At 44.9% G+C, this 13,314-nt stretch overlaps 1 protein-coding gene across 1 annotated transcript in view; it reads left to right on the forward strand.

The window, feature by feature from the left end:
* The first annotated feature begins 2,470 nt into the window (after positions 1-2,470).
* Positions 2,471-13,314, forward strand: part of TMCC3 (transmembrane and coiled-coil domain family 3) — a 226,204-nt gene continuing 215,360 nt past the window's right edge. Inside the window, exon 1 of the mRNA XM_043492256.1 lies at positions 2,471-2,805. Within this exon, the coding sequence (XP_043348191.1) occupies positions 2,794-2,805 (12 nt within the window). The 5' untranslated portion in view covers positions 2,471-2,793. The remainder of the gene's footprint in view (positions 2,806-13,314) is intronic.

Below are 13,314 nucleotides of genomic sequence, written 5' to 3' on the forward strand. Positions count from 1 at the left end.
AATACATTTCATAATGATTTGCCCTGACTTTTGTTGTGTGTTTTGCTAGACCACAAATTTGCAGAATTAATTAAATTGTAATAGGTCTCCTGTGTATTCATGTGAATTAGTGAAATTCTGAGGCAGTACATGGTGTTGAAAGTATTATTATGGAGGATACTGCCAGACACTAATTTAACCATAAATTCCTTTATTAAATCCGGAGTCTGAATGGTATTTATACAATTTCTCTAAACATGTCTAAAAGGCTAAATAATAAGCAATTACTACAGCCAAACAGTAACAGGCATTCATAAGTATTTGATCAAGATACGCATGAAAGGGCTAAACCCCAGCATGCTTAGCTCCAGGTTGGTCAGCTCCAACTTGGTCAGGTAGGTATTAGAAATGAACCCTTCAAGCACTTACCCTTTTATACCTTGTAACAAACAGCTGGAGTAATTGCCAATTGATAACTTTAGCTACAAAACAGAATTGGGGTCACTACTCTTTCAACATGCACATTCCTCCTTTCTAATTAACTATCCTTGATAATTGGGGCTGCTCTTCTCTCTTATCAGTTACCTTTCAAATCCAGTTTTTCTAATTAAGCCATATTCTTTCCAGGCCTTTCCACAATTGCTAACAGACTTGCACTTTACATGAGCTACAAAAACATATATTTTTATTTTTAAACTAATTCAATCTTTATATTACTTAAACCACAAAACATTTTTCTTCCTTCCTACACATGGGAAACTTTATAGCTTACTATATTACAGGATGAGACATGCATCATGCAGCGTGCGTGACTGTGATGATACAATGCATTGTTACAGTGTGTGACAGCAGTCTAAAATGCTTGCTTCTGCCCTTCCAATGCACTGACACAATTTGTTACTTTTATCCGCCACCATCAGTAACTGGGCATTTGTATGCACATGATGGGTAAGCGCTGATTAGACAAAATAAGCAATGATTCACGGTCATACACTGGAGGGCAAGAGCCACAACCTTTAATTATCATTTGAATTTATTTTTTAATTAATTATCTTTCTTAAACTTCCAGATTAATTACTATTTTAACATGAGCACTTTTAACTCAGACAAAAGCATTATTAATAGTAAAAGATGTGAACTGTTCACTGAAATATTTTAAAGTTTTATTAGGTGCCATTTGTTTTGTTTTTAAACTGTTACAGAAATATAGTGTTTAAGGTCAGAAGGACCAATAGATCATTTAGTCTGACCTCCGGTATATCACAGGCCACCACCACCCAATGCTTGAAATTAGGCCAAAGCATTACAGCCCCCAGGAGACTAGACTATTATGTGCCAGAGGCAGAGAATAGGAGGAACTCAGCTGCATCAGTGCCTGAGGCTCCTGCAATGGCAGGGAATTCATTAAGTAAGCTATATCCTGATAATCTTGACAAGTGACCTGCACCCTATGCTATAGAGAAAGGCCACTGCCACTCTGGTCTGGGGGGATATTCCTTTCTGACTCCACATAACTGCATACATAATAAAAGTGATTTGTTTCTAGCTGATAGTGAAATGTGAAAACCTTTCAGTGCTTCTTGTCAGCAGGGACAGGCAGGGCAAAGGAATGCACAGGTTTAGTTTCTATGGTCTTTACTCAAGAAGGTACTTAAGCAGGTGCCTGGCTTTAAGCCTCGGAAGTTGCCTTTAGCAGGGTGCTTGACTTCAGAGGGACTATTCCTCTGCTCTGGGCTAAGTACAGGGCCTAAACATTCTGCTGGAACAGGTAAAACTCTTTAGGCCAAATCCTCGGCTGGTGTAAATCAGGGCCTCATTGAGCTGTATTTTGGCATGGGGTTAGACTAGATGACCATTGCAGTCCCTTTTAACCCTATGGTTCCATGATCTGGTCCCAAATTCTTTCCAGCAGGGCTGGCTCTAGGATTTTTAGGGCCCTGTATGAAATAAGAGATGAAGCCCCACACCGGTGGGCCTGCTGCCACCAGCACTTTACAAGAGGAAGCACAAGCAAGCAGCTCCCATCCATCCATGACCCTTCCCCTAGCTGGCTTTCTTCTTACCTAACCCATTCTTGACCCTAGTTCTTCTTCTCCCTAAGCCCCGGGCTCCAGCTGGTGCTCACTCACCCCCTTCTCCCCTATCGCTCCAGCTGTTCTACCTGCCCCTATAGCCCCTAAGGCGCCAGCTGTTCTCTCCTTCCAAATCCAAGCTGATCCCTGCCGGGCGTGGCCAGAGGCAGGTCTCTGGTGGCTGATTGCAGAGGGTTTTGGGTGTGATCTGGGTGAGAGAGGAACTGAGCACTGCCCCTGCAAGGAGAGGGACCCTGCAGCCTCCTTCCCGCTAGATCCTCAGCTTTCCATAAGCGGCTGAGCTGCAGCCGTCTCCCGGCTTCACCACCGGGGCCACCCCTGCGGCGGGAGAACAGGCGGCGTCTCCGCACGGGGCTGGCGATCTGCGGCTCTACGTCCCGGGGTCCCCCCGGCCCTGTGCTTGGAGGAGCCCGGCGGCTGCGCGGCGCGGCTCCCCCTCCGCTGCTCGCTTGCTGCTGTAGTGTCAGGCTGGCCCAGGGTCCTAGAGCTGTGAGTCAGTGTTGATTGCAAATAACGGCGCCCTGCTTGCTTGGGGGTGCCACACGCATGTGCGAGCGGAGCGGGCTTCGGGGGCGCCACTAGAGACTCCGGTGCCTGGGGATTCACGGTGCGCTCGCAAGATCCCCCTGCAAGCAATGTGCTGCTACCGCTGCCTGGCCAGGGAGTGAGGGGGCAGGGGAGCACATCGCCGGGGCGAGGAGCTCGGCCCAGGCTGCCCGGCATGCTGCGGAAGGTAGGAGTGCCCTGCCCCTGGCTCAGCGGGCTGGCATCGCTGCAGGGTAGGGAGATCCCCGGCCCCACGGCTGCCCGCCTGCGGAGGTGGCTGACGGCCCGGGCACCGGCAGCCAACGCAAAGGGAGCCCAGCAGGCAGCTTCTGCCCAGATCAGGGTGACCCGACCCAGGAATCAGGGGCGTTGGGGCTGGGGTGGGGGGTAGCTGCGGGAGATCTGGGCGCTCTGCGCCCGTGAAACGTGCTCGCCGGGATCCTTTGGGGCCGAGCCCTTCTTTGCACGCCGAGTTTCCCCGGGAAGGCGCGCTCCGCGGCGGCTGCAGGCAGCTTGGGTCGGGCCCCGGGGAGGGAGGAGCCGGACCGGGAGCGGGTCCCGCGCGCGGCTGTGAGCGGCGCTGTTCACCCACCGCCAGCACGCGGGGCTCTGCGCGGAGCGGCCTCCTGGCTGCCCTGGGCGGGTCTGGCCGCTCGGGGGCTCCGCCGCAGGCGGCTGCCCGGGGATGGCGGCTCGGGCGCTCTGTTTGATGGGGGTCGGGGGCAGGTGTCGTTTCTGCCCCACGCAGCTACCTCCGGAGGGAAGGAGCGGCGGCCGGGCTCTGCGGGAGGCACTTTAAGCTCCGGCCAGGGCTGAGCCCAAAGCGCCGTCAGGAGCGACCGCAGCGCGTGTGGCTGGTGGGTGGCTCCGGCTGCCGCGCCGTGCTCGCCAGCCCCGGGGGGGTGGGGGGGCGCAAGTGGAGGCCCCCGCGGGTGCATTTTCCAGACGAGCTTCGCCGGCGACTTCGCACTGGCTGCGCCGTAGAAGTTTTGCGGAAGCCCTGGAGAGTCCGGCTCCGGGCTGGAAAAGGAGTCCCGGGCTGGGGAGGCGGCGGGGTAGACCCTCCCCCGCCCTCCTGCCCTGCGGGTTGCCGGCGCTGCTTTTCCACAGCCAGCCTCCGCGTGGGCATAGGCCGGCGCGTCCTGAGCGCGCCAAAGCGCGGGTGCCCCGCCTGCTCAGGTGGGGCTGGGGGGCGCCTCGCCCGCTCGCCTTTGCGCCCCAGGACCCGCAGCGCCCGCCCTGCGCTGCATCCCCGGCGCGCCACCAGCCCGAGCAGGGGACACCCCGCTGGCTGCCTTAACGGGGGCCGAGAGCGGAGCGGGGCCGGGCGCTGCAGGGCCAGCGGGCGGGGTTCGTAGGGCCCCCCCCCGGTACGGCTCTCATCTGTTTAGCTGCGGCCGCGGCGCGGCGCCCCAGCCAGCTGGGACCGTTGCTGGGAGCCCTGGTCGGGTGGGCTCGGTCTGGGCGAGCTGTTCCCCGTGGCGGCTGGAGCACGGAGGCCACCTCGGAGGCCGGCGGCTGTGCCCGTCTGCAGAGCGAGAGCAGGCGAGCGGGGCGGAGGCTGAGCATTAGCGAAGCGCGCTGTCTTCAGAGCAGCCCCAGCCTCGCAACGTGGAACAGCGAATGAATGGGGCCCTGTGAAATGCAGCCGGTAAGCAAAGGGGGAGGGGAAACAAAAAAGCAACGAGCTTTACCCTTGAACGAGGGTTAACCTGCCGTGCTAATCAGGTGAACCAGGGAGAGTTTCCCTGCACTGCACGGTGAATCCTAGTTTTAGCCTCAAACTCCCCCCTGCTGTCCAAACAAAAACATCTGGCCTGGGTTGGAGGTGCATTAAGCACTAGAGCAGCTTGCCTGGCTGGAGGTGTGGGTGAGAGCCTGGCTCTGCCTTAACTCAGGTTAGTAACCCACCCACTGTGCAGTGAGGGACCAAGCTGAATCACTCCAGTGCCTTCCCATAGTCCCAGCGGTCTGAAACAAGTGTGTGTGGGGTCTGTTGTCATCTGGGCCGAGCAGTTCTGGTAAGAGGGTCCTTAAAGGTGGCCCTGTTGAGACCCAGCTTGATTTTGTATTTATGTATTGGGCCAGGCCTATGACCCAAGCCCCGGCACCCCCGTCCCCTACTTTAAGCACTGACAATTCCCCTGGAAGGCCAGGACTTGTTCTCCTGCAGTTGACCCAACTGACTGAGAGAAATTTCTGGGCATTTTTGCAAGAACCACCATGAAATATGCCCCCATGGTCCTTATAGAAACAGCAAGGACCCAGTAATGTGGGTAGGACTTTATGGGGACACTCACACCCAGGATAGGCTAAGTTGGGTGCTCAGACCTGGATGCCAGTCACCTGTGTTAACTATGCAGTGTAGACATAACCAGAGGTTTGCTTAATATGAACTCTCCAAAATCATTCGAGGAATTAATATTTTTATAGAACTAATTCTGTACTTAAACTAGGAGATTCATATTATCAGAGATGAAAGTGTTGAGGGTCACTAAAGCCATAGTAAACCCACAAGTCTGATGATAGTGAAACTTTCCCTCTCACATCTGAAGCCTCTTCCAATTAGTTCCTTTTAGAATTTAGTTGCTATGACTGCAGGTACTGAAACTGATGATACTTTTGCAGGGTCTGAGTCAGCTTGGCAGCACATGCTATTGTTTATGGCGTTTAGGAAGCTTGAGAATGTGAAAAGGATTCTACCTCCAGGCCCCACAGCTGGCTAAAAATCTTACTATAAATGGGAGGCAAAGCCAGCTGGTCAAGGGCTTGGTGTGGTGTGATTGGAGTTGGTGAAAGCTGCTCCTGTGAGTGAATTGCTGGACAGGAGAAGATAAGGTCTTGAAGCAGCCATCTGCAGGGACTATTGGGGCATTTCTGCATGCGTCTGTTGTTTGTTGCATAGTCACAGATTATTTCATTGTTGTAGTAGCTCATGCATGAAGAGATTTCAGGAAATTGGACAGCTCTCCATTGCTCATGCTGTGCAATAGATGCTTGCCAGCTAATGCCATTTACTTCAACGTGCACACAAGGCATTTTACTCTTAGTGGAGGAGGAGAGAGGTAAGAGAAGAAAAACGTGCAGGTGTGAATTGCAGCTTGATACCGCTGCAAGGCTGTCCTCTCTTTTGGGCCTGATCCAAAGCCTGTTAAAGTCAGTGGAGTCTTGTGATTTGATAATAGGGAGCTTTGGATCAGGCCCTTACAGCTCTTAATTTATTTTTCTCAGTTGTCCCTCCTTATCGATGCAAGTTTAACTCTGGGCTATCCCAAGCTGGAGTTCCCATAAGTACTGAAAATTGGTTACATCAGGAAGGTGACAGTGCAAAAAGCATTATTAAAGGAATGATCACATATCCATTTGGGCTTCGTGATCTAGTCTTTCTTGTTTCCTCACTTTGTGGTGGTGTCGCATGCTGTGCTATGCATTCTGGGCTCAGTTAATGCATTTAAGCTTTGGATAACTACAGCACCTCTCGGTAGCTGAAGCTGCAAAGCAGTCCACTGAATTCAGGACTGTCAGTCATTCAGCCTTTTCTGTGCCTGCTGTGCGGTGATGATGAAGGTATCCTGGTGTCTTCTGCAGCACTTTTCTCTGTACTAGGCTGGAGTTTTATGGTTGCACTCAGTCTGGCAGTGCATAGCCAAGGCAAAACAAACAAGATGATTGAGGGTATCTGTTTTCATTGTTTTGTTTTTACTTTCCTAGCTTAGGGCAGTTGGCACATTCTGCTTCACTTCCTTCATTCTGAAAAGGCACCCTCTGCTTCTACAGAATCCTGAAATGTGCCAGTAGTAACCTATCTTCCAGATCCCTTTTTGTGTCATTAAAGTGTGGCTTATGAACAGATTGGACAAGAGAGCTCTAAAAGAAAGTTCACTAATTCTAGCCTGTCAATGTGATTAATGTGGAGCAATTAATTCATTTGTTGAATTTCTCCTTCCCCCACCCCTCCACCTCCCTTTTTCCTAAGAAAGAAATGCAACTTTAGGCCCTTAACTTTAAATTGTGAACATCAAAGTCCAGATCCTGGGTTTGGCAAAGTGGACTGCATGTAGCACTGGGGAGAGTTATGGATTATGTCAAGGTTTCTTCCCCACTCTGAACTTTAGGGTACAGATGTGGGGACCTGTATGAAAAACCCCCTAAGCTTATTTTTACCAGTTTAGGTTAAAACTTCCCCAAGGTACAAACTATTTTACCTTTTGCCCTTGGATTTTATTGCTGCCACCACCAAGCGTCTAACAAATATATAACAGGGAAAGAGCCCGTTTGCAAACGTCTTTCCCCCCAAAATCTTCCCAAACCCTACACCCCCTTTCCTGGGGAAGGCGTGATAAAAATCCTCACCAATTTGCATAGGTGAACACAGACCCAAACCCTTGGATCTTAAGAACAATGAAAAAGCAATCAGGTTCTTAAAAGAAGAATTTTAATTGAAGAAAAAGTAAAAGAATCACCTCTGTAAAATCAGGATGGTAAATACCTTACAGGGTAATCAGATTCAAAACATAGAGAATCCCTCTAGGCAAAACCTTAAATTACAAAAAGACACAAAAACAGGAATATACATTCCATTCAGCACAACTTATTTTATCAGCCATTTAAACAAAATAGAATCTAATGCATATCTAACTAGATTACTTACTAGCCCTTTACAGGAGTTCTAACCTGCATTCCTGCTCTTGTCCCGGCAAAAGCAACAGACAGACAGAGAGAACCTTTGTTTCTCCCCCACGTTTCTGAGTCACCTTTCTACATCCCTAATTCCGGGGCTGCCGATTTGGGGGTCCAAAGGCTGTTCTAAGATACTTTGGCAGGACTGTCCTATTCTATAATATACTCCAGTCACTGCCCCTCTCTCTGCCAGACTGCTCCAGAATTATCTCTAAGATTGTGACTAGTTTTATGCCACCTGCAGGGTTCCACTATGACAAAGGCAGCTGGGAGTGGCATAATCGGGGAGTTAATGTGGGCTGAGAATCTAGTCCCAAGATAATAAAAATAAAAATGCCAATGTTCTGGAGGGTGACAAAGTTAATGATGATGAACAACTGCATGAAGAGCCTTTCAACAGATCCTAAAAAGAAAAGGAGTACTTGTGGCACCTTAGAGACTAACAAATTTATTAGAGCATAAGCTTTCGTGAGCTACAGCTCACTTCATCGGATGCATCCGATGAAGTGAGCTGTAGCTCACGAAAGCTTATGCTCTAATAAATTTTAGTCTCTAAGGTGCCACAAGTACTCCTTTTCTTTTTGCGAATACAGACTAACACGGCTGCTACTCAACAGATCATGTTCTTTTTAATAAATATTTTTGGTTCGAGTGTGTGGTGTTAGAGGAGGGCTTACAATTAGAGCTTAGATGGTGTCATTGGCTTTCTCTCCTGGCTTTAGGCTGGGATTTTTGGTGTATTTTATTTTTATTGTATTTATTAACAGATCCGGTCTTTTTACAATTTAAATAGAGAGAAACTTAATACATACACAATTATAAATTGTCCTGTGGAAGTCCCCCTACCAAGTCGCTTTCTTTGTTTGTGATAGTGATCATATATTGTAGTTGCAGCTTTTCTTCTTAAGTCTCCCTCTTCTGCCTTGTCAGCTGACAGTGTCAGTCTTTCATTGTCTTGTGATTAGATCCAAAATTCTGCTTTTCTTACATTTAGATGCATAATGTATTTATTAGTTGTCCTGTCAAAACTCTACACAATATTAAGATTTCTCCTTTTTTTTATCCCATCTCTTTCCCCTATTTTAATAGCTTGACTTTAAGTTTAATTTTAACTGTTGTTGAAGGAGTTTCTGTCTTCCTTGGTATTCAAAGAAAGTTCTCAAACTACTAGGTTTGGTGGTGGGTGATGACTCTCTTCCAACAAACTCAGAAGTCTGGTGGAACTCTTTTGAAGTAGTTATCTTTTTTCCTTCTACCATGTAAGACTCTGACTTGAAGATTTAATTTTTCTAGTACCAGAATTTCCCACACTCTTTTTGATACAAATTAACAGATTTAGGGAAGTTACTACTTTTCCACCACTTTGCTATAGTAAGTCTAGCAGAAGCTAGAAAATGAATGATCAATTTTTATGTCTTTTATAAGATTCATAGTTTTCAGGATAATTTAATAAAAATACATTATCTGACGGGGATAAAAGGGTGTCAGCTTATGGAGTCTCTGATAGCTTTCCAAAAGGTCTTAATTTTTCGGCACATCCACCATTTATGGAGAACTCTTCCCATTTCATTACATTCTCTCCAGCATTTGCTAATCCCTGTACTGTAACTTAATTTTAATTTTAAGGGTAGTTAGGTACCACTGATAAAAGAAAACTACATTAAAATTCTATTAATGTGTTTAAGTGTGGGAACCATGATGCCGTATGTTCTCCCGTACCTCAGTTGGTGTTCTGTCAACTTTCCATCATTTCACGAACATAGTTTTGTCCTTTACAAAGCAATCTCTAAATGTTACTTATAGAATGGAGAGTAAGCCATTTTGTTCTATGGATGTAGTGAGTGTTTTTCAAATTCCGTAATTTTATGTTTGTTTGCCATTTTGTGAAAAATGTCTAAATTGTAGGTATTGATGTACTGAAATTTTGGTGTCTCTTGCAAGTTGTATTTCATCAAGTGATCTAAATATATTGTCTCTAAACTGTAGGCTGAATTTTGATATATCTGTGAGGTCCCAAACATCAAAACTTCCCAGGCTTTCGGTTTAAATTCTTTATTATCTACTATGGGTGTTAGAGGCGATGGGTATGGGCTTAGTTTTTTAAATAAACTATACCAAGTTTCTACTTTTGCTTTCATAAAATATTCATTTTATCCCATGGGATTTCTTGATCCAGGGGATCATGTAGAGTTTGTTTGCACAACAGCAAACTTGTTCTGTGTCTTCTCACTGTTTACTAGGGTTTGGTGTTAGCCAGTAATTTAACTTTCTGAAATGACTAGCTTGATATTAGTGCTTAATGTGTGGTAAAGCCTCCCTTTTGCCATGGCCTTTGAATAAAGCAGATTGCTTAACTCTGGGTGTCTAATTTTCCCCAAATTAATTATCGTGGATTGCAGTTGATCTAAGTAACTTCCTGGGACTAAAACTGGAAGAGTTTGGAAAAGGAAGTTAATTTGGGATAAGAGATTCATTTTAACTACTGCAATTTTGCCTAACCATGAAATTATATATATTGACCATTTTTCAGATATGTTTTGATTTTTCTTAATCAAAGGAGTATAACTAATATATGTCTTGCTGTCTTTTAGAAATGTGCATTCTCAGGCACCTCATTGAAGTCGTTATCCATTTGTATTTGCCCTTTATATCTTTCTGTAGATCAGAGCCCATACCTATACCCAGGAGTTGTGATCGTCATAATTTATTTTAAACCCAGATACTTTGCCAAATTTTAAGATGACCTCTTGCCGTTCTAGTAGTCCTGTGAGTTGGATTAATAACAAATACTATGGCATTGTCTGCACATAACACTAATTTGTGTTCCCTGTTTCCTACTGTAATTCTATTTGCTAGGATTATTCCTGATCAATTGGGCAAATGACTTTTTGTTACCATAGCAAAAATAAGAAAAGATAAAGGGCATCCTTAATATGTGCCTTTATTTTCTGACAGATATCTATTTACTCTTATCGTAGCAGCATATGGGTTGGAATACAAGACAGAAATCCAGTTTTAAAATTTAGGGCCTAAGCCAAATATATCAAGAGTGGCTTTTAAGACCTGCTAGTTTACTCTGTCAAAAGCTTTTTCTGCATCTAGTGATAAATTAGGTGGAGGCTTAATGGTAGAGTCTGCAAAGAAGATCAGGTCTAAGGACTCTGAAAATTATCCAGTAGCTAGCTGCCTGTTTAGTACAAATGCTCTCTGGTCTCTGTTAATATAGCTAGATAAATATTTTTTCAGTCTATTTGCCAGAACTGAAGCATAATTTTTTGCACTTTGATTTAATTATATTGGCCTTGTTTTGCAACTGCATCACATTGTTGACTCATTCAATTTGTGATCCACTATAACCCTCCTTTTTAGCAGTGCCACTGCCTACTCAGTTATTCCCCGTTTTGTATTTGTGCATTTGTTTTTTTTCTTCCTAAATTGTAGTACTTTGCACTTGTCTTTTATTGAATTTCTTCTTGTTGATTTCTGACCAATTCTCCAATTTATCAAGGCTGATTTGAATTCTAATCCTGTCCTCCAAAGTGCTAGCAAGCCTTCCCAGGGTAGTGTCACCCACAAACTTTATAAGCATACTCTCCACTCAATTATTCAGGTAGTTAATGAAAATATTGAATAGTACTGGACCCAAGACAGATCCCTGCAGAGTCCCACTAGATATTTTGTCTGACAGTGTATCATTGATAACTACTTCTTGAATACAGTTTTTCAACCACGGGTCCATCCACCTTATAGTATTTTCATGTATACCACATTTCCTTAGTTTGCTTATGAGAATGCCATGTGAGACTGTATCAAAAGCCTTACTTAAAATCAAGGTGAATTATGTGTACTGCTTCCCTGCATCTGTTATGCTAGTAAGCCTGTCAAAGAAGTAAATTAAATTGGTTTGGCATGATTTTGTTTTTGACAAATCTAGATTAGCTATTTCTTTTCACCCTTTTATCCACTAGATGCTACCAAAGTGACTGCTTAATAATAATTCTAATGGTACTTCTAGGTACACTTGGTTTTTTTAATCCTACTTTATGATTGCCAGAAATCCCTACGGGACTTTCACTTCCTTATTATTTCAATGCTTTGTCTTACAAACCACTTATTATTTTAGTCTTTTTCTCTGTCTGTAATTTCTAACCCACCAGCCAGGCCTGCAGTCAAACTGCAACATAATGAAATGCTTGGCACCTGTTTCTTTAATTAAGAGAGGTTCTTGTGTAGGACAGTGTCTTGTCAACAATGAAAAATAGGGATTAGGGTGTTAAAGTGATGGGGCAAGCAATGATCGCAGTGTGCGCTGGACCAAAGATTCTAGAAGATGTGGATCCAGGCAAATCTGGATATTTTTGACAGTAACGAACCACTGTGTTTTCTGATATACTGCAGATACTTTCAATTTTGGAAGCCATTGAGGTGTGTAACCTAGGAAGGGAGAATGATGAAAAAGCCTACCCCCTCAAAACTTTTGAAAAGGTGGTAGAGAAAGTATTGTCTGTTTTCAGAAGTGATTAGTAATTTTGAGTCCCTCATTGTCTGCGTGCTGAACTCGAGGCACTTTAAAGGAGCCTGATTTTTCAGAGGGTGGATGTGCCCTTATTTCTGAAAATCAGGCTCCTTTAACATGTCCCAGTCTGGGCACCCAAAATCACTAGTGACCTTTGAAATATTATGCCTGTATAATATTTCCAAACCACACCTAGGAATGAGGCAATAGCCGCAATCCTACCCTATGTGCTCAAAAACTGGCCGGATTAGTTAAACCTGATGATGTAAGCTTTTCACAAGTATTTCTTATGCTTTTTTTGTGTACAACACATGCTTTTGTATATGTAATATACAGATGTGTGTATCTATTCTAAGTATTTCTAAGACCCCCATCACCTTGATATCTAAACAGTGTGAAACTTGACCAATTTCTCAGCTATCCTAAATAAATGTATCTCCACTGATTTCAAAGAGGTACACAAGTTGAAGATCCTTGCCTATGTCTGCCCCAGTTTTCTGTAGAATCGACCGCTCCCAGATAAATGTACCAAGAAAAAAATATTGAAATGGAGAGAGTGCTGCCCCCGCCGCATGAGCCAAACAAATCAGTGTTCTCGCTAATAGTCAGGTCACCCAGTGAGAGACGCTAGATGGAATTAACAGAGAGGAATGGAGAAACTGGGTTTTCCAGGCAGCCACAGAAAAACCAAATTCTCAGTCCTCACTCTTCTCATTTCTTGGAACTTTTCCCCCAGCTTCTTTCACTGGATGACCTACCTGTCTGAATTTAGCTGAATTTACTTTATTATAGGCCAGTTTGTTTAGCTGAGGCATTCAGCCCCCCAGAACACCGAGCTGCATTTTGGATATAAATTCTCATTAGCTGTTGCCTCCCTGTTTGGCATTTTTCCTGTGCGTCTCTCATTTGTTTTCATATGAGAATAGAAAAAACCTGTTCACATAGTAAATTCTGTTACAGTGATTAATCCTGACAAGATGTCATCAGCTGATCATCAGTATAGATTAAATCCATTCTTAGAAAAGAGATTGACAAGAAATGAATATTTGGGAGGTGGGGGGAAAAAAATCCTGTTGAAGATGAAAGCTGGACTGAATGAAAATGTTTAAAAGGCATGAGATTAAGGTTGCTACTTCTGTGTTTATTACCATTTAATATTCTTAGACTTTGCTACCCAGTCTCTGTCCTGACTCCTTTAAATATTAACAGCTACTCCTGCAGGTGGAAAATGGGGAGAGAGAAAGAGAACAGTTTATTTGTTGACACACAGGCTGTTTTCTTAATTTGTGAGTCACTAGATGCAGCAATGATGGACATATAGGCTCCTAGATACATGTAGCAGAGGGGTGCTGTGTTATAAATCAGAATGAATAGATACATACGCACAGGGTTGGCTGCAGAGGGGGGAAATCTATATTTTTAAAATAAATCAGGGATGTGTAGGATTAGAAGGGATCTCCTGGGTCATTGAGTCCAGTGCCCTGCTATTATGAACAACTC

Source organism: Dermochelys coriacea, chromosome 1 (assembly GCF_009764565.3).
Source record: "Dermochelys coriacea isolate rDerCor1 chromosome 1, rDerCor1.pri.v4, whole genome shotgun sequence".
In the NCBI taxonomy this organism is placed as follows: domain Eukaryota; kingdom Metazoa; phylum Chordata; order Testudines; family Dermochelyidae; genus Dermochelys; species Dermochelys coriacea.